The sequence below is a fragment of the Carcharhinus amblyrhynchos genome, chromosome 1 (assembly GCF_965287045.1).
Source record: "Carcharhinus amblyrhynchos chromosome 1, sCarAmb.v2.hapA, whole genome shotgun sequence".
Classification (NCBI taxonomy): Eukaryota; Metazoa; Chordata; class Chondrichthyes; order Carcharhiniformes; family Carcharhinidae; genus Carcharhinus; species Carcharhinus amblyrhynchos.
The window spans coordinates 23718816-23737896 of NC_137324.1; the positions used below are offsets into that span (position 1 = coordinate 23718816).

General features: G+C 43.9%; 2 protein-coding genes across 3 annotated transcripts in view; one reads left to right on the plus strand and one right to left on the minus strand.

Moving 5' to 3' along the window:
• The window catches only part of ptcd3 (pentatricopeptide repeat domain 3), a 46257-nt gene extending 30884 nt beyond the window's left edge, over window positions 1–15373 (minus strand). Inside the window, exons 1-9 of one of the 2 annotated variants that reach the window (XM_080198740.1) lie at window positions 15157–15373; window positions 11639–11691; window positions 11465–11504; window positions 10287–10332; window positions 10120–10188; window positions 7355–7459; window positions 6450–6573; window positions 3284–3396; window positions 2644–2723 (exon numbers count right to left, since the gene is read on the minus strand). In XM_080198740.1, the coding sequence (XP_080054866.1) occupies window positions 2644–2723; window positions 3284–3396; window positions 6450–6573; window positions 7355–7459; window positions 10120–10188; window positions 10287–10332; window positions 11465–11504; window positions 11639–11691; window positions 15157–15254 (728 nt within the window). In that variant the 5' untranslated portion in view covers window positions 15255–15373. Of the gene's footprint in view, window positions 1–2643; window positions 2724–3271; window positions 3397–6449; window positions 6574–7354; window positions 7460–10119; window positions 10189–10286; window positions 10333–11464; window positions 11505–11638; window positions 11692–15156 lie in introns of both variants that reach the window. The other variant, XM_080198643.1, reaches the window with a different exon arrangement.
• A 110-nt stretch (window positions 15374–15483) lies between these two features.
• polr1a (RNA polymerase I subunit A) overlaps window positions 15484–19081 on the plus strand; it is a 152266-nt gene continuing 148668 nt past the window's right edge. The window contains exon 1 of the mRNA XM_080198507.1: window positions 15484–15643. Within this exon, the coding sequence (XP_080054633.1) occupies window positions 15567–15643 (77 nt within the window). The 5' untranslated portion in view covers window positions 15484–15566. The remainder of the gene's footprint in view (window positions 15644–19081) is intronic.

A 19081-nucleotide genomic window follows, 5' to 3' on the forward strand; every position in this document is an offset into this window, starting at 1 on the left:
AGGCAGGATCGAGGGGCTAGATGGCCTACTCCTGCTCCTATTTCTTATGTTCCTATGTGTTTTGAGTGTAAGTAGATCATAGAATCCCTACTATGCAGAAAAAGACTGCAGTAGGCAAAATAATACCTCTGAGACTGTTAGTGAGTCAAAATACAGTGGTTTTTATTTCAAAGCTCTGGATTTATTCTAGAGCTTTGGGAGAAGCAGGGACTACTAGACTTCTCACAGAACACAAACACAAGTGGGCATTTATACATCATGAGTTTTAGTGTCACGACACAAGTTTCCCATTCCGGCCAGAACACCGGGTCTTCCTTCCTTGGTCGTGATTCAGCCCCAGATTTAATCAGGAATTACAGTCCTGCAGTCATGACACAGTCTTCAATCTGGTCACGACTCAAAACTCTTCTGCAGCAGTACTGGCATCCCTGTCTTTGAAGTTACTTGTGCGATTGCAGCTGTCTCAGCAAGACTCTTCCTGTTAAAAGCTGGTATCGTAAACTAACATCTGTGTAATGGTGTCCAACTAACACAAATAGGTAAGATTTGCAAAGTCTACAAAATAACAGCCACATTAAGCTGTCTGTTTTTATAAAAATGAAAATTAAAGCATGTAAGACATGAACAAATAACTTATATTACTGCCAGGAACAATATAAGCTAAAGGAGATCAGCCATGGGTAAGGGTTATGTTTGTGACATATTCTAGGTACAAAATCCATTAACCCTTTCCCTACTTCAAGACCATCCAGCTTATTGCAGTGGCAACAACTTTCTGAAACAGCACCCCACTCAGGTCCTCCTCTCCATCCTATCCTCTGCACATTTACCATGGCTAATCCGCCTAACCTGCACATCTCCCACATGCACTGTGGGAGAGAACCGGAGCAGCTGTCAGAAACCCATGCAGCCATAGGGAGAATGTCTGTCTGGACTTTGCACAGTCACCCAAGGCCGAAATCAAACCCGTGTCCCTATTGCTGCTGCTTGCTATGTTCAAATGCCACAGACCACCTGTAGAGACTGCTACGTTGAGATTGCTGTCAGGTAGAAATACCCAAAGGCAAGCCTGCAAAAGATCTTGTACACCAGGCGGAAAATAAAATTTGTTCCCTTTCCTGCAGAGAGCAAAATCCAGATACATAAATTTGATTTGTTAATCTATATGATGAAATGAAGGATTAAGGATGATAAAGAGATTTTTAATCAGCAAGGGAATCAAAGGTTATGGGGATCAGATGGGAAAGCAGGGGTGAGGAATATATTTGCCACAATCTCATTGAATGGGGGAGCAGACTTGATAGACCAAATGGCCTACTTCTGCTCCTGCGCTTTATAGTCTAAATACTGTACATCACTGTAGGCAGTCACCTCCTACAGTTATAAATCTAAGAAAATTTATCTAAGAAAAAACAATTGCCAGTTAAACACTGCAAATGTTAATAAAGCTCAGCCAGGTCATCACTGCCTTCATTCCATCTGCTCAAGATGATGCTTATGCAGCAAATCAAATCTATTGGCAGTGGGGATAGTGTCATATGGTGCACACTTTGCTGATGTCTGAAGAAACCAGAGAGAGGCATAAGTGGTATGGCATGTGGTTAGCACTGCTGCCTCACAGCACTAGGAACCCAGGTGACTGTCTTGTGGGACTTGCATGTTCTTCCTGTGTCTGCATGGGGTTCCTCCGCGTACTCCAGTTTCCTCCCACAGTCTGAAAGATGTGTTGGTTAGGTGCATTGGCCATGCTAAATTCTCCCTCAGTGTACCCAAACAAGCACCGGAGTGTGGCAACTAAGGGATTTTCACAGTAACTTCATTGCAGTAAACCCACTGCGACACTAATGACCTTTGAAAGAAACCTGCCAGCACCATATCTGACCTGATCAATACACACATTCAATCCCAGTGTACGTGGTTGACAACACTGTTTCTGGCCATAACTTGGCTTCAGATTTCTTCCCAGTATAATGTTCGATTGTGCACTGGAACACAGATTGTGAAGTCAGGCCAGTTGTCGTTAATCATTTAAGTTTTTTTTATCTAAAAACACCAACAATCCTTCCACCTACTCCATCCCAACCTAATTCGTGTATCCTCAGGCAATAATAAGTAACTTTAAAGTTCCTCACAAAATATAGCTGAATGACTAAAAACAGATTAAAGAAATGAAATAAAAACAGAAAGAAAAAGATCAAAGACTTAGCAAAAAAACTCAAGTCTATCTTTACAGCCCTGGTGACAGCACATGCTGTCAGAGTGGCTGACTACTTCCAGCATTTGTTGTTTTTATTTCAGCTCATTCAATCGTGACTGGAGATTCGGAGTTGGTTTGCAAAGCCAAATGTCACACCGTTGCCAAGTGAGCGCTTGGTACCAGCTACAACCAGTTTAATTCTTGTTCTAGTAACTCAAATGATTTGGGGTTTGCTGTGAAAGTAAATATTAGAAATCCTAAAGTCAAACAGGACTCCCTGGCCACTCTGCATTTCAATGTGGCAGAGTTACCATTTGAATAGCTGTGAAAGCCAGGTTTCACGGCAATCTTACTTGTTGACAGCAGAGCTCAACAGGGTTCAGTGGCCCCACCAAGATTTTGCTGAATTGGAAAAGCTGCAGTTTACAAAAACAATAGCCCTTTACCTCCAGGTGACACTAAGCAAATCCGAAGCTTTGCGTGGACGACCTCTCTGCCTTTTCTGTAAATCCCCAGTCGCCTCAACCTAAGGGGAGCATCCACAAAGTTAGTACTCAAATACTTGATAAACGAAAGCAGAAAAGCACTGTTTAAATACTGATCACGTGTTGCACGGAAAGAACTTGAAATTTATCACATGTATTTAATATTTACAGAATATAAGTTTACATATTTTTATGATTAAAAAACTGATTAACATCTGCTCCTAAAACACCTGGCGGACTAACATTCTTTCAAATGGAGAGATGGATCGAGGAGGAAAGATATCTTTGGCAGTTTTTATCTTCGGCATACAGCAAGCAAGTTTATACCCTGTGACCTACAACAACAGTCTGGGTTAGAACAACAGGTTCTTAACCTCCTGTTGCTCACTTCATATTGGCAAGCCTCCACACTCAATAAGGGAGTTGGTACTCCATGAAGTTTATGGGGAAATCCATCAGCGATCCCCCATGTTCTTTGTGGCCGTCATAACACTTGGTCAGAGGTCATCTACCAATGCTACCATGCAATCATGGTGAGCTACTTTGGGATAAACCCTGCTGCAATCTTTTTGTTGCAGTCATAATGTACCATTATTCCCACCTCATCTTCAACTTCCTTTGGCTCAAGTTGATCTTCTCTAGGTGGCTCTTTGTCTCCATAAACACAGAGCAGATCTAACAAGGTATTGGTGGTTTCAAGAGGCACAGGAGTCCCTGTTAAAACAAAGCAAAAATGCAAACCCTTATGCTTTCTGACAGTCTTAACTACTTTTTAATCTTCAAAACATTGACATTGGTGACTTTGTCCTGCAGCAGCCAGAAGGTAAACCCTGGCCACAGCTGATATTCAGATTCAACACGGAAAACATATCAGTTTTCCATTAAGTTGTTAAACATCTTTAAATTTGGGAAGGAGGAAACTATGCTACATTTAGGTGACTGAGGTGAATGTGCCTAAATTGTAACATTCAACAGAGAAAGGGGCAGAACTTCCTCATGGTGTGGAATAATAATTATAGTTCGAACAATTTTCTGAAGATAATTCTACGCTTTGGATTGCGAAGTCAAAGTATCTACTCCTTCAAAATATGCAGAATCTGACAATTTAAAAATCACAAAATACATTGAAAAGAGCCACCATTTCAGCTTGACTTTATATTTTCTGCACAGATGCTGTCAGACCTGCTGAGATTTTCCAACATTTTCTGTTCTTGTTTCAGATTCCAGCATGCGCAGTATTTTGCCACCACCATTTCAGACCTCCCTTTTGAAAGGATGTGTTGGACTCATTTGTTGCATGGACCTGTTTCATTCACTTCAGCGGGGGCCTAATCTTTAGAATTATCTGGAAGCATCAAATCCCAGAAAAATCATGTTACCAACAAATCCAAAAAGCATGGTCCCAAGACTGTCCTTTCCCTTTAACGCAGGCATATATACCTGACCAGGTATACATAGCAGATAGAATACCTGACGCTAAAATGCCAGCCCCACTGTCTTCCGTGAGAGTTCACCTATCATCCTGACAGCAGTTTACATCTCACCCTATGCGGACGTAAAGACTGCACTGGACCGAAACATACACCATTACAAATAGCCTTGAGACGAAACACCCCGAGGCCTTGTTCATTGTGGCCGGGGACTTCAACCAGACCTAGTGCAAGAGCGTCCTTCCAGGATGCCACCAACATGTCTCCTGTTCCACCAGAGGCCCAAACATCCTAGACTACTGCTATATAAGTATCAAATATGTCTATCAGTTTATTATCTGCCCACACTTTGGCATATTAGACCACAGGGCTGTGCTCCTGCTCCCGGCTTACAAACAAAAACTGAAGAAGGGGAATCCATCAAAGAAAGTTGTCAATGTTGATCTGAGGAATTGGATGATCTACGGGACTGCTTGGAGTCAGTAGACTGGCCAGTATTTAAAAACGCTGCGACCAGCCCGATTGAGTACCCCACTACAGTAACTGACTTCATTAGTAAGTGTGTAGAAGACTGTGTGCCAAAGAAGCAAATCCACGTGTTCCCCAACCAGAAACCATGGATAAACAAGGATATCCACTGCTTGAAGACATGTGAAAATCACTGGCACCAATGCAGCTCTCCCCGATGAGCTCAATGCATTCTAGGCCCATTTTGAGCAAGTGGTCAGCAAGACCACGCCTTCCATCCCAGAAGCCTTGGATGAATCTGTATCACCATTGCAGATGTCAGAACAGCCTTCTCGAAGATCAACCCATGGAAAGTGACTTGCCTGGATGGAGTACCTGGATGAGCACTCAGATCCTGCGCGGACCAGCTGGTGGGGTATTTGCAGGCATTTTTAACCTCCCTTAACAATCTGAGGTCCCTATCTGCTTCAAGACGACGACCATCACCCTCGTACCAAAAAAAGCCAAGCAGCGTGCCTTAATGACTATCGTCCAGTAGCTCTGACATCCGTCATGAAGTGCTTTGAAAGATTAGTCATGGCATGAATCAATTCTAATCTCCAGATTGCCTGCATCCACTACAGTTCACCTACCACCGCAATGGGTCCAAAGCAGAAGCCATCACCCTGGCCCTGCACTCAACCCTGGAACACCTAGATAACAAAGACACTTATTTATTGATTACAGCTCAGCAATCAACACCATTATTCCTACAAAATTCATCTCCAACTCCATGGCCTGGAGCTTGGCTCCTCCCTCTGTGACTTGATCCTGAACTTCCTAACCCATAAACCGCAATCAGTAAGGATAGGAAACAACATTCTCCACAATCATCCTCAACACCGGTGTCTCACAAGGCTGTGTCCCCAGCCCTCTACTATACTCCTTTTACACCCATGACTGTATGGCCAAATTCCCCTCCAACACGATTTTCAAGTTTGCTGATGACATCACCAGTGGGACAGATTTCAAACAATGACGAGACGGAGTGCAGGAAAAAAATTGAGAATCAGGTGAATTAGTGCGACAACAATAATCTCTCAATGTCAGTGTCAACAAAATGAAGGACAGTCATTGACTTCAGGAAGCGTAGTAGAGGACATGCCCCTGTCTACATCAACGAGGATGAAGCTGAAATAACCGAAAGCTTCAAGTTTTTGGTCATCCAGATCACCAGCAACCAGTTCTGGTCCACACCATGCTGACACCATCGTTAAAAAAGCCCATCAACACTTCTACTTTCTCAGATGACCAAGGAAATTTGGCACCTCCGTTACGACTCTTACCAACAGATGCACCACAGAAAACATTCTTCCTAGTTGTAGTACAGCTTGCTACGGCTCCTGCTCTGCCCAAGGCTGCAAGAAACTACAAAGGATTGTGAACGAAGCCCAGTCCATCACTCAAACCAGCCTCCCATTCACTGACACTGTCTATGCTTTCTGCTGCCTCAGAAAAGCAGACAGCATAATAAAGGACCCCACGCACCCTGGACATACTCTCTTCCAACTTCTTCCGTTGGGAAAAAGATACAAAAGTCTGAGGGCATGTACTAACCAACTCAAGAACAACTTCTTCCGGCTGCCATCAGACTTTTGAATGGACTTACTTTGCATTAAGTTGATCTTTCTCCACACCCTAGCTATGACTGTAACACTACAGTCTGCACTCTCTCCTTTCCTTCTCTATGCATGGTATGCTTTGTCTGTATAGTGCGCAAGAAACAATACTTTTCACCTATGCCAAAACGTGGCAATAATAGAACAAATCAAGGTAAAAACACACCCATTCACCTTATGCAGATTACACATGACGGAAATCAAGGCTTACCTGCTTGCAAAAGCTGGTCATACAGATCAACGGAGGCTCTCACTTTTCTGAGCTGAATGCGTTCTTTCAGGGCATCCACATTGACTTCATTGATCAGAGGTTCCAGTTGCTCTGGCAGCAAACACTACAGAGGAAGAGGTTTCACCAATTTGTTTTGATCAAAGAGATTCACTTCTAGAGAAGCGGTAATGTTTATGAATATTCAAGAGACCGAGAGTGCTTTGTGGCACAGTGGTCAGCACTGTTGCCTCACAGCACCAGGGACCCAGGTTCGATTCTGGCCTTGGGTGACTCTGTGGAGTTTGCGCATTTTCCTTGTGTCTGCGTGGGTTTCCTCCGGGTGCTCCAGTTTCCCCAAGTCCAAAGATGTGCAGGTTAGGGTGGATTGGCCATGCTAAATCACCCCTTAGTGTTCAGAAATATATAAATTAGGTGGATTAGCCATGGTAAAATGTGTGGTTTGTGGGGATGATGTGGGAGGGTGGGTCTAGGTAAGGTGCTCTATCAGAGTTGGTGTAGATTTGATGGGCCAATTAGTGCCCTTCTGCACTGTAGGGATTCAATGGCAATTAAGAGAGGTGATGAAAAGCTGAGTGAAATACATGGATTTTAAGGCAGCTTTTAGAAAAAGACTTCAGTGAGGGAATCCCAGAAAACAATAGTAAAATGACTGGAGGCTCTGTAACCAAATGAGATGATTCAACATTTTCAGCAGCAAGCAGAAAATTGGAGTCAAAACTGAAACTGGCCAACAACTTTAGAGCAGGTGGAGATCCGGCTCATGATTCTCGAGGCAGGAAGCAGATACTATTGAACATGGATACATTGAGGAAGGTTAATAAGATGGAAGTCTAGATTTTGCAATGAAGGGTTCACTGGTTATAGTACAGTCCTATGATACTTACAGGTATCGAAGGTTCAGCAATATCCTTCTGGAAAAGGTGGGGATAGGTGTTAACAATATACTTTGCAGCATTACACCCAGACACATGTGACAGAGCATAGAGGCGCTGCAAGGAAGAAAAGATATTCAGATTTACAGAGTTACACACCATGGCCAAGATCATCCCAAAGACAACTTTAAGAGGTAACAATAATCAAAATCATTTCCTATTAGGCCTGACTTAAAGGACAAAGTGTGAAAACCTGAATCTTTCAATGTATTTTCACTTATGTCATTGAATCTTTATCATGAAAGCCCCAGCTATTGGTAAGGTGCCAAAGAAATGTTTACAATGCAAGTGCTCATTGTGTTGGGGTAATATTTTAGCATGGATAGAGGTTTGGCCAAGCAATAGAAAACAAGATTAGAGATAAATGGGTCAAAGCAGCCTGCTTGATGGGCATTCCATCCACAAATATTCACTCTCTCCAACACCAATGAACAATGGCAGCAGAGTTCCATCTACAAGATGCACAACAGGAACTCACCAAAGCTCCTCAGACAGCATCTTCCAAACTGGTAACTACCACTGAAGGACAAGAGAAACAGATACATGTGAACGCCACCATCTGCAACTTCCCTTCAAAACCATTCATCATCCTGACTTGGAACTATAGCACGATTTCTTCACTGTTGCTGGGTTAAAATCTTGGAATGCCCTTCCTAATGGCATTATGGGTGCACCTACACCTCAGAGACTGCAGCAGTTCAAGAAGAAAACTTGACAATCACCAGGCAGGAGTGTTCCCTTCCTGTTGGGGAATACTTCAGAGACATTCATCCTCTGATCTTTGGGTAAGCGTGCTCCAAGGCAGTCTTCAAGACACACGACAACGCAGAATCGCTGAGCAGAAATGAATAGTCAAATTCCGCACACATGCTGACAGCCTCTGGGATCCTGGGTTCATGTCATGCTATCTGTAACCCCCAAGGCTTGCCTGGGCTTGCAAAATCTCACTAACTGTTCTGGCTGGAGACAATTCAAAGATCAAAGAACAATACAATACAATATAGCACAGGAAACAGGCCCTTCGGCCCTCCAAGCCTGCGCCGCTCATTGGTCCAACTGGACCACTCGTTTGTATCCCTCCATTCCCAGTCTGTTCATGTGGCTATCCAGATAAGTCTTAGATGATCCCAGCGTGTCTGCCTCCACCACCCTGCTTGGCACTGCATTCCAGGCCCCCACCACCCTCTGTGTAAAATATGTCCTCTGATATCTGAGTTAAACCTCGCCCCCCTCACCTTGAACCTGTGACCCCTCATGTTCGTCACCTCCGACCTGGGAAAAAGCTTCCCACTGTTCACCCTATCTATGCCCTTCATAATTTTATACACCTCTATTAGGTCTCCCCTCATTCTCCATCTTTCAAGGGATAACAACACCAGTTTATCCAATCTCTCCTCATAGCTAAGACCCTCCGTACCAGACAACATCCTGGTAAACCTTTTCTATACTCTCTCCAAAGCCTCCAGGTCGTTCTGGTTGTGGTAACCAGAACTGGATGCAGTACTCCAAATGTGGCCTAACCAACGTTCTATATAGCTGTAACATCAGACACCAATTTTTATACTCTATGCCCTATTCTATAAAGGCAAGCATGCCATATGCCTTGGAGTTTGCACATTCTCCTCGTGTCTGCGTGGTTTTCCTCCGGGTACTCCGGTTTCCTCCCACAGTCCAAAGATGTGCGGGTTAGGTTGACTGGCCATGCTAAAATTGCCCCTTAGTGTCCTAAGATGCTTGGGTTAGAGGGGTTAGCGGGTGAAATATGTTGGGATATGGGGTTAGGGCCTGGGTGGGATTGTGGTCGGTGCAGCCTTGATGGGCCGAAGGGCCTCTTTCTGCACTGTAGGATTCTATGAATTCACACCTCTTTATTTGAGACAAATCACACCTCTTTACACCATCTGTACTTAACCCTCTTTCTACTTGCATTGTCTGCATCTGTAAAGACTAGATTACCTATTAAGATTCACATTCCAACCATTTTGAGTTAAACCTCTCCCCCCCCACCTTGAACCTGTGAACCCTCATGTTCGTCACCTCCGACCTGGGAAAAAGCTTCCCACTGTTCACCATATCTATGCCCTTCATAATTTTATACACCTCTATTAGGTCTCCCCTCATTCTCTGTCTTTCGAGGGATAACAACCCCAGTTTATCCAATCTCTCCTCATAGCTAAGACCCTCCATACCATATCTGTGTCGAGATATGTCCTGTTTGTGAACCCAATTCTCTACTCACCTGATGAAAGGGTGGCAGTCCAAAAGCTTGTACTACCAAATAAACCTGTTGGACTTTAACCTGGTGTTGTGAAACTTCTTACTTTGGTTTTCTTTCAGCTGCCTTTTTCCCCTTTAATTTTTTTATCAATCATTTCATCTCTTACATTTTATTTACCTTTTGCTCAACAATAATGCTTCGTATTTGCTATTAGATGGCAATGAAAGCATAACAGGAGCAATCAATTTGACGCAGAGGGGAGAAAAAAAAATCAGATTGTTGGCCACAGAATTACAGGCAACAAATGCAAAAAACTAAAAAAGGTCTGGACCAGGAGTTAATTGTCCAATTGGCCTGGAGCTCCTTAACAAGACTGCTATCCTGCAGTTGACGGCCACTTAGTCAATATACAATTCGAACCACCCTGTGCTGTTGGGATCTTTGGCAGCGATCTATTCCTAATAAACAAGCAAGCACAAAAACATTTCGGAACACTCACAAATTCAGGTGATGTCCTGGGAATGAGGTATGGATCATCCTGGAACCTGTAGTGTGCAGCTGTGTGGTCCTGTCAAACAAAGCCAACAGGTATTGAACATCTGCAGCTTATACAAAATAAAGATCCCTCCACTCCCCGTAGATTATTTACTAAAGTTAAACACTCACTCTGTTAACTGTAGCAGCGAGAGCTTGAAGGATTGCCAATTTGTCCCTTGAAAACAAAAAAAAAATCGACAGCACCAATTGAATTCAATATTTCAAGAATGTAGCAGCCGATTCCTCCTTTATATTGGAATTACAGGACAGAAACACAGTTAACTCAGTCCAAATGATCCATGCTGCATGCAAGCTTCCTTCCACTTTGCTTAATCTCACTTCTTACCAGCATAAACTTCTGTATCTTTCTCCTTCATGCGTTTATCTGGCTTCCCTTCAACTATGTTTATGTTAGTAACCTCACTTCCCCCTTGTGGTAGGAAATTTCACACTCTAATGCAGTGGTTCCCAAACTATGGATCATGACACCCTTATATAATACATGAACTTTAATAACTATATACTGAATGTTACATTGTTGTTGCTGTTGTATTGCTGTTTTGTTGGTATCTGTGTTCAGATTTGAATATAAATTGTGAAGCAATGCTCTAATCACTTTGAAACTTTTTAACATAATTATGGTGTTATAGCAGAATAATACATTCATTCCTAGAAGGTTCTTAATTCATTGAGCCAAACAGTGCACTGTCATGGAAACACTTGTACTTCATTCACCTGACAACTACATAGTTCAAAATGTTATTTGCCAAACAAAGGATATGAAATTTAATGGACTAAACATTGGTGAATCCCCCACTAACAACATCTGGGGGTGGGCGGAGGGTGGTGGGCACCCCATCCACTACAAATATTCACTCAACTAATGCACAGCAGTAGTCTGTGCCATTCAAATAGCATCCTCCAAACCAGCAACTCCTACCACCTAGATGGACAGAGGTAGCTTGGGAACAGTCACGCACCATCCTGGTTAGAGAATGGTGGAAATCCTGGAACTTCCTCCCTAACAGCACTGAGTGTACCAACACCACAGAGACTGCAACAGCTCACCAGCTTAAGGGCGATTTGGGATGAGCAACAAATGCTGGCTACATCAGGGATGTTAACACCCCAGGAATGAATAAAGAAAATATACATCTGGCTGATACCTTCTGAAATATCATCGGTGACATAGCTCTTTGGTGGATGCTGCCATCATCTTCCTGTGCTCTGATTATTCTAATATACCTCAAGTAGATTACTTCTGCTGAGTGGAGTAGAAAGTAACATTAGAAAATAGAAATACTTACCAAGTTTTCTTCCTTGGAATGATTATTTCTTCTGCAGAATCTTTAAAGCAGAGACACAACATTGAATCTTCCAGCAAGGTTTAGCAGCAAGGTACAAGATCAGAAATGGCTCTGGTGGCCCAAAAAAATGAGGGCCTACATCAATATTACCAGGAATTACAAACAATAAGTTACCTGTCTGTTTGGATGCAGCAGAATGACAGAGAAAACTGCTTGTAGAATAATTCCTGTCAAACAAAATTAATCAAATTAAGAATTATAAAGTGCTACAATTAAACCGTCTCCTTTCTTATCTAATGCATTGGGTCACTGCCTAGGTAGAAGCACAAGAGTTTACAACAGATTTAGGACTTCACGGCGTTATAAAAGAAAATATGACAGCAAGCCACAGAAGGAAATATCAGGTCAGAAAGCTAAGTCAGAGAGGTAGACTCTAAGTATCGTAAAAGAGGAAAGTGAGGGAGAGGTGTCTGGAGGGAATTCCAGAGTTAAGGACTTAGGCAGCTGAAGGCACTGCCACTGTTGGTAAGGTGGCTCAAATTATGGACATTCGAGATTCCAGGATTCAGACAGCACCAATATCTTGGGGGATTGTGGGATTGAAGGAGACAGGGAGAGACGAGGTCATGAAGGGATTGGAAAACAAGGATGAGAATTTTAACATCAAAGCCAGAAACTAATGTTGGTCAGTGAACACAGGTGAATGGAACTCGACGCGAGTTAAGACATGGGCAGCAGAGTTTTGGATTACCTCAATTTGTGGAGAGTCAAATGTGGGAAACCAGCCAGGAACGTGGAGTAATAATCAAGTCTGGCAACAAAGACATGAATGAGGGTTTCAACTCATAAGCTGAGACAGTGGAGAAGTTGGGCGATGTTAGAGGTGGAAATAGACAATCAGTGATATTTGGACAGAAGTTCAACTCAGGGTCAAATATGACACTAAGGTTGAAAAATAAAATGGTTTAATTTCACACTCTTGCAAGTGAGAAATGAAGTCAGCAGCCAGGGAACAGCAATTTAAAAAATGACTTCATCTTCCCAATATTTAACAGGGAAGAAATTTCTGCTTATCCAGTACTGGGTGTTGGATAAACAATCTGATCATTTAGCAACAAGTGGAGGAGTTGAGGTGGTGGTAAGGGAGTTCCAGGTGTTGTACACGTGGAAACTAATATCCTACTTTCGCATGACATTGTTGAGGAACAGTATTTAGATAAGAAATGGGAGAAAGCCAAGGATTGATCTTTGGGGAAACATCAGTAGTAATGATGCCAAAGTAATGATGCTAAACAATTGCAAGTGACTCCCTGGCAACAATTTCATAGATAAGAATGGAACCAGGTGAGGACAATCCCACTCAGCTGGATAGTGGGAGAGAAGCACTGGAGGAGGATGGTATGGTCAGCCAGGTCAATGGCCACAAGCCAGTTGAAAAGGATAGTGAAAGATAATTTACTTTTCTCAAAGTCTACATAAGACTGTGACATAATAGTGAATGAGCTGTAAACTCTGTACGACTCACCTACAGGATTAGTTTAAGACTCTGAACCACAAACATATTGACTAAAATCTCAACAATACATGACTGAATTATAGATCATGGTAAATCCTCACATCTGGCACTGTTCCTTTAAAGGCATAAAGGAGGATAGAAAAAATGTTCATGTAAAAATAGAAATCAGAAGAAACATTAACTTTGTTTCAAAGCCACTTGCAATGATACTCAGAAAGGAATTTAGCAATCTTGAGAAAAACAGTTTGTTGTGTCTGTTTTACTTCCAAGAAGCACAGATGACAACAGCAAACAGGATGTCTGATTTGGAAAGTTAATGCAGATTTTGTGCACATGCTAATCACAGAATCATTCCAGCGCAGGAGGCAGCCATTTGGTTCATCATGTCTGCAAGGGCTCTCTTGAATAAGGATTTCACCAGGTGCCATTCTCCAGCCATCTGCCTGTAGTCCTGCACATCTTTTCTGTTCGATAAGACAGTGGTGTAATGTTGTCAAAGGAATAGTAATCGAGAGACCCAGGGTAACGCTCTGGGGATCTAGATTCAAATCCCAACATGGTAGATGGTGCAAACTGAATTGAATAAAAAAATGTGGAATTACAAGTCTGCTGATGACAATGAAACCATTGTCAATTGTTGGAAAAATCCATCTGGTTTCACTAATGTCCTTTAGGGAAGGAAATCTGCTGTCCTTACCTGGTCTGGCCTACATTTGACTCCAGAGCCACAGCAATGTGGTTGACTTTCAACTGCCCTCTGAAATGACTCAGTTCAAGGGCAATTAGGGACAGGCAACAAATGCTGGCCCAGCGACACCCACATCCTATGAACAAATAAAGTAATCTTTTCTTTTCAAATAATCATCCAATTTACCTCCTTCAATGTCCTCCCCACCCCTCAACTGAGGCACTGCTGCCTCACAGGGCTAGGGAGTCGGGTTTGATTCCTGGCTTGGGTCACTGTCTTGTGCGGAGTTTGCACATTCTCCCTGTGTCTGTGTGGGATTCCTCCGGTTTCCTCGCACAGTCCAAAAATGTGCCGGTTAAGTCGATTGGCTGTGATAAAATTGACCCTTAGTGTCTTGAGATGCATAGGTTAGAGGGATTAGAGGGTTAAAATATATAGGGATATGTGGGTTGGGCCTGGGTGGGATTGTGGTCAGTGCAGACTTGATGGGCCGAATGGCCGTTCTCTGTACTGTAGGGTTTCCAAGATTCCAAGTCTGAAAGACGCACTAATTAGATGCATTGGCCATGCTAAATTCTCCCTCAGTGTACCCAAACAGGGAGCGTGGTGACTAGGGGATTTTCACAGTAACTTAATTGCAGGGTTAATGTAAGCCTACTTGCGGCATTAATAAATAAAGACTTCGAACTTGCCTCTATCACATATTAGCACTTGGTGCAGAGAGGGGTGGATCGGGATGGCGACCTCCTCATGAACCTGCTCTGGCAGCACGTGCCATTTACAGTCCATCCTGACTGTCCGCTCCTGTACCACAGTTACGCGGCCAGGTATCCCTGGAGAGGGAGCATGAGGTGTCAACGGGCGCAGTTGACGCCTTCCGCACCCCCTGGGCACTGCAGGGGCTGGGGTGCATTATCGACCCTAATAACCGCATCATAAAATTTGATGTCTTAAGTTTCCTTTATATCTTGATTTAGTTTGGGCTGTTTCCCCCTCCTTTTGGTGAACTGCCCCTTTTAGTTTGTCCTGATTTAACTTGAGTTTGTTTATTTGGTTTGAGGCCATCACATATTAAGGCACTGACACTCCCGACTCTAACCACATGTGGGGAGGAAAAGTGTTTTTCTCATATCGCCTTTGAACCTTTTGCCAGTTATTTTAAGTTGGCGCCTTCCTGTGTGTGCGTGATCCTTTACCCGGTTAGGACCCAGTCCCTTCCCCGGGGCGGCTGTGCGCTGTGTCCCGGGGCAGGAGGCGATGCTCGCACTTCGCCCTCGAGAGGGGTGGGGAGGTTTAACGGACGCACGTTCTAGAACCCCGGAGCGTGCCGGATCCGTACGTCCAGCACCTGAACATTCCGAGCCCACAACAAGCCTTTGACTGAGCCAGCCAGGCCCGAAGCCCACCATCCAACTCTCCCCATGCAATCTAACTAAAAAGAAAACACGCCTGGATGGTCAGATATCTCTTCCCCCTCCCCGCTCTTACCAATGATCCCCGCCACCCCTTCTGTGTAATCGCCCGGCCCCCGCCGGGCCACCCTTGCCGACCAGCCGGCGACAGATGCGAGCACAGGGAGCCGCCATCTTAGGCAGCGGCGCACTGCATTGTGGGAAAACGCTGCTCCTACCAACTCGGTAAGAGGGAAGGACGGTGGGAGAGTCGAAACCCGACTGAAGATAATCTCAGGGGTGATTGTCTCAGATTGTATGGAAACCTTTACGGACAATTAAAATTCGTAAATTAACTTGGTTTCTGATCCTCGCGTGTTTTATTTGGGATCAGTTGTTCTGGTGAATTCCATCTGTTCCCCCCCTCCTCCCTGTGGTTCAGGGTTCCTCCTCCATGCTGTTCTCCGTCAGGTTCCAGGTTCTCCAGCAGCTCCTCGCAGCAGCAACATGTTCATTGGGAAGGAGATCCCCTGGAGGCGCCTGGAGACAATCTCCTTCAGTGTTTATTCCGCGGAAGAAATCAGGTAAATGAGGAAAAATAGTCGGCAAAATGTCAGCTGGAGTGGGGGGGAAGGGCAGGCTCCGTGGAGCAATCCGGCCTCCACTCCTGCCCCGAAATATAAAGTAAATGTGACTAGTGCGGTAGACAGAGGGGAACTGGTGGATGTGGTGTTTCTAGATTTTCAAAAGGCGTTTGATTAAGGTGCCTCACAAAAGGTTGCTTCAGAAGGTTAGGGTGCATGGAGTTGGGGGTAAGGTGTTCGCGTGGATAGAGGATTGGTTGTCTAATGGGAGGCAGAGGGTTGGTAGCAATGGGTGCTATTCTGGTTGGCGGTTGGTAGCTAGTGGAGTGCCGCAGGGATCGGTGCTGGGGCCTCAGCTATTTACCATTTATATAGATGATCTGGAGGAGGGGGCTGAGTGTACGGTAACGAAATTTGCTGATGATATGAAGATGAGTGGAAAAGCAAATTGCGTGGAGGGTGTGAAAAGTCTGCAGAGGGACCTGGATAGGCTGAGCGAGTGGGCGAGGACCTGGCAGATGGAGTACAATGTTAGCAAGTGTGAGGTTATCCACTTTGGCAGGAATAATAGTAGGAGGGATTACTATCTGAAGGGCGAAAAGCTGCAGCATGCTACGGTGCAGAGGGACCTGGGGGTCCTTGTGCATGAGTCGCAAAAACCCAGTCTGCAGGTGCAGCAGGTGATCAAGAAGGCGAATGGGATGCTGGCCTTTATAGCGAGGGGGATAGAATATAAAAGCAGGGAGGTCTTGGTGTAACTGTACAGGATACTGGTGAGGCCACAGTTGGAGTACTACGTGCAGTTTTGGTTGCCACACTTGCGCAAGGATATTTTGGCCTTGGAGGGAGTGCAGAGGAGGTTCACTAGGCTGATACTGGAGATGAGGGGGTTGGACTATGAAGAGATACTAAATAGACTGGGTCTGTACTCGTTGGAGTTTAGAAGGATGAGGGGGGATCTTATAGAGACGTATAAGGTAATGAAAGGGATGGATAGGGTGGAGGTATAGAGATTCTTCCTGCTTAGAAAGGATAGCAGGACAAGAGGGCACAGCCTCAAGATAAGGGGGATGCAGTTTAGATCAGAGTTGAGGAGGAACTTCTTCACTCAAAGGGTGGTGAATCTCTGGAATTCTCTGCCCGTTGAAGTGGTGGAGGCTACCTCGCTAAATATATTTAAGTCAAGGGTACATAGGTTTTTGACAGACATGGGAATTAAGGGTTATGGGGAGAGAGCGGGAAAGTGGAACTGATCCACTTCAGATCAGCCATGATGTTATTGACTGGTGGGGGCAGGCTCGAAGGGCTAGATGGCCTACTCCTGCTCCTATTTCTTATGTTCTTATGTTTCAGATTATTTGTCAGTTTTGGACTGATGTTTAACATTTTCTGGAATGTGTGGTGTCTGATCTTTAAAGTCACTGTCATTCAGAAAATCCAAACATGTGCTTGTTGCGTGGATTGAACATGGTAAAAGTTATCCCCATGATGTTCAGAGATGTGCATATTAGATGGATTGGCCCTGATATGTTGTCCCTTAGTGTCCTAATATGTGTAGGTTAGCTCATAGAATGTCTACAGTGCAGAAAGAGGTCATTCGGTCCGTTGACATTGCACCGACAACAAACCCACCCAGGCTCTATCCCCCTAGCAGTACATATTTACCCTATTAACCCCCCTGAAGTGAAGGGACAATTTAGCATAGCCAATCCAGCTAAACCGCACATCTATAGAGCATGGGAGGAAATTGGGGCACCTGGAGGAAACCTATGCAGATACAAGAAGAACCTGCAAACTGTACACAGACAGTGACCCAAGCTGAGAGTTAAACCCGGGTCCCTGGCACTGTGAGGTAGCAGTGCTAACCACTGTGCCACCATGCCACTCTTAAACGATTAGCCGTGTTAAATGTCGGGTGAGGGTCTGTGTCAAATATTCTGTCAGAAAGTCGTGCAGACTCAATGGGCCGAATGGTCCCTTCTGCACTGGAAAAATATAATGTGAACTGGTGGGTGTTCAGGGAGATGAAAGCCATATGTCCAATTAAAAACAGAACGTGGAATTACTACAGAAAGTTTATTTAATTGACAACAACAAAATAAGTTGAAACATAAACATTCTGGATCTCAGCAGGTCCAGCAATATCTGGAGAGAAAAGCAAAGTTAATGTTTCAAGTCCAGTTCGGAACCAAAGGAGCAATAGTGGACTTGAAATAGCAACTCTGTTTATCTCTCCACAGATGCTACCAGACAAGCTGAGTCTTTCCAGCACTTACTATTTTGTTTCAGTTATCCAGCCTTTGCACTATTTGCTTCCAGTAAAATTCTGAATCTGCTGTCTTAGGACCAGACCCTCCAGCCTACTCGTCTTTGTGGGCTACAAAGGAGTCTTAACTCCTTTGGTTGCTTTCCTGATCCTTTGTATGTCTGCAGTCTTTTGAGTTCACAATTATTTAAACACAGTAGACTTTTCAAGACTGTATAGAAATATTCTTTTATAGAGTTATGTATAACTACCTTAAATACTCATTCTCCTAACCACCAGCTCACTGTGGCTGCAGTGGGTACCATTCACAAGATGCATTGCAGCAACTTTCCAAAGTTTCTGTAATCTTGATATCCCAAACCTGTCACCTCTACATTCAGGAAAACAGCAGCTCAGCCAGAACATTGCCACTTCCTTAAGTTCCCCTGCAAGACACACATTATCCTGACTTCATCATCATCATTCTTCCATTGTCGTTGGGCCAAAATCCTCAAACTCCCTACCTAACATTCCCATGGGTACATCTGCACCATCTGGATGGCAGTGGTTCAAGATGACAGCTCACCAGCTTCTCAAGGTGATTTGTAATTGACAAATTCTGGTCTTGCCAGCAATGCCCATGGCCCTCAAATAAATTTTTAAAAAATACAATGATAGAAGGGCGTCACAAGTTCAAAACATTAAAGGCAAATCCAGCACTAAAATTAGGAAGTTCTTCAGACAAGCAATGGCGTTGAAACATACTGCTATACAAAGAAAAGTAGTTGAAAGATGTACACAACATTTGGAGGACGCAGTGAAGATGTACAAGATTATGACAGATTTAGATAAGGTAAACAAAGAAACATTTTTCCCTTCAGCTGATTTGACAGATTTGAAGCCAGAGTTGACTTTTGCACAGCAAGTGGTAATGATCTGGAACTCACTACCTATGAGGTTGGTGAAAATAGGGATGATGAATGTTTTCAAAAGGTATTTGAATGGGTACTTCCTAAAATTAATTCATGGGCTGTGGGTGTCACTGACTAGGCCAGCATACATTACCCTTTCCTAATTACCCTTGAGAAGATGGTGATGAGCTGCCTTCTTGAACCTTGCAGTCCATGTGGTGTAAGTACACCCACAGTGCTGTTAAAGAGGGAATTCCAGCATTTTGACCCAGGGAAGGCGAA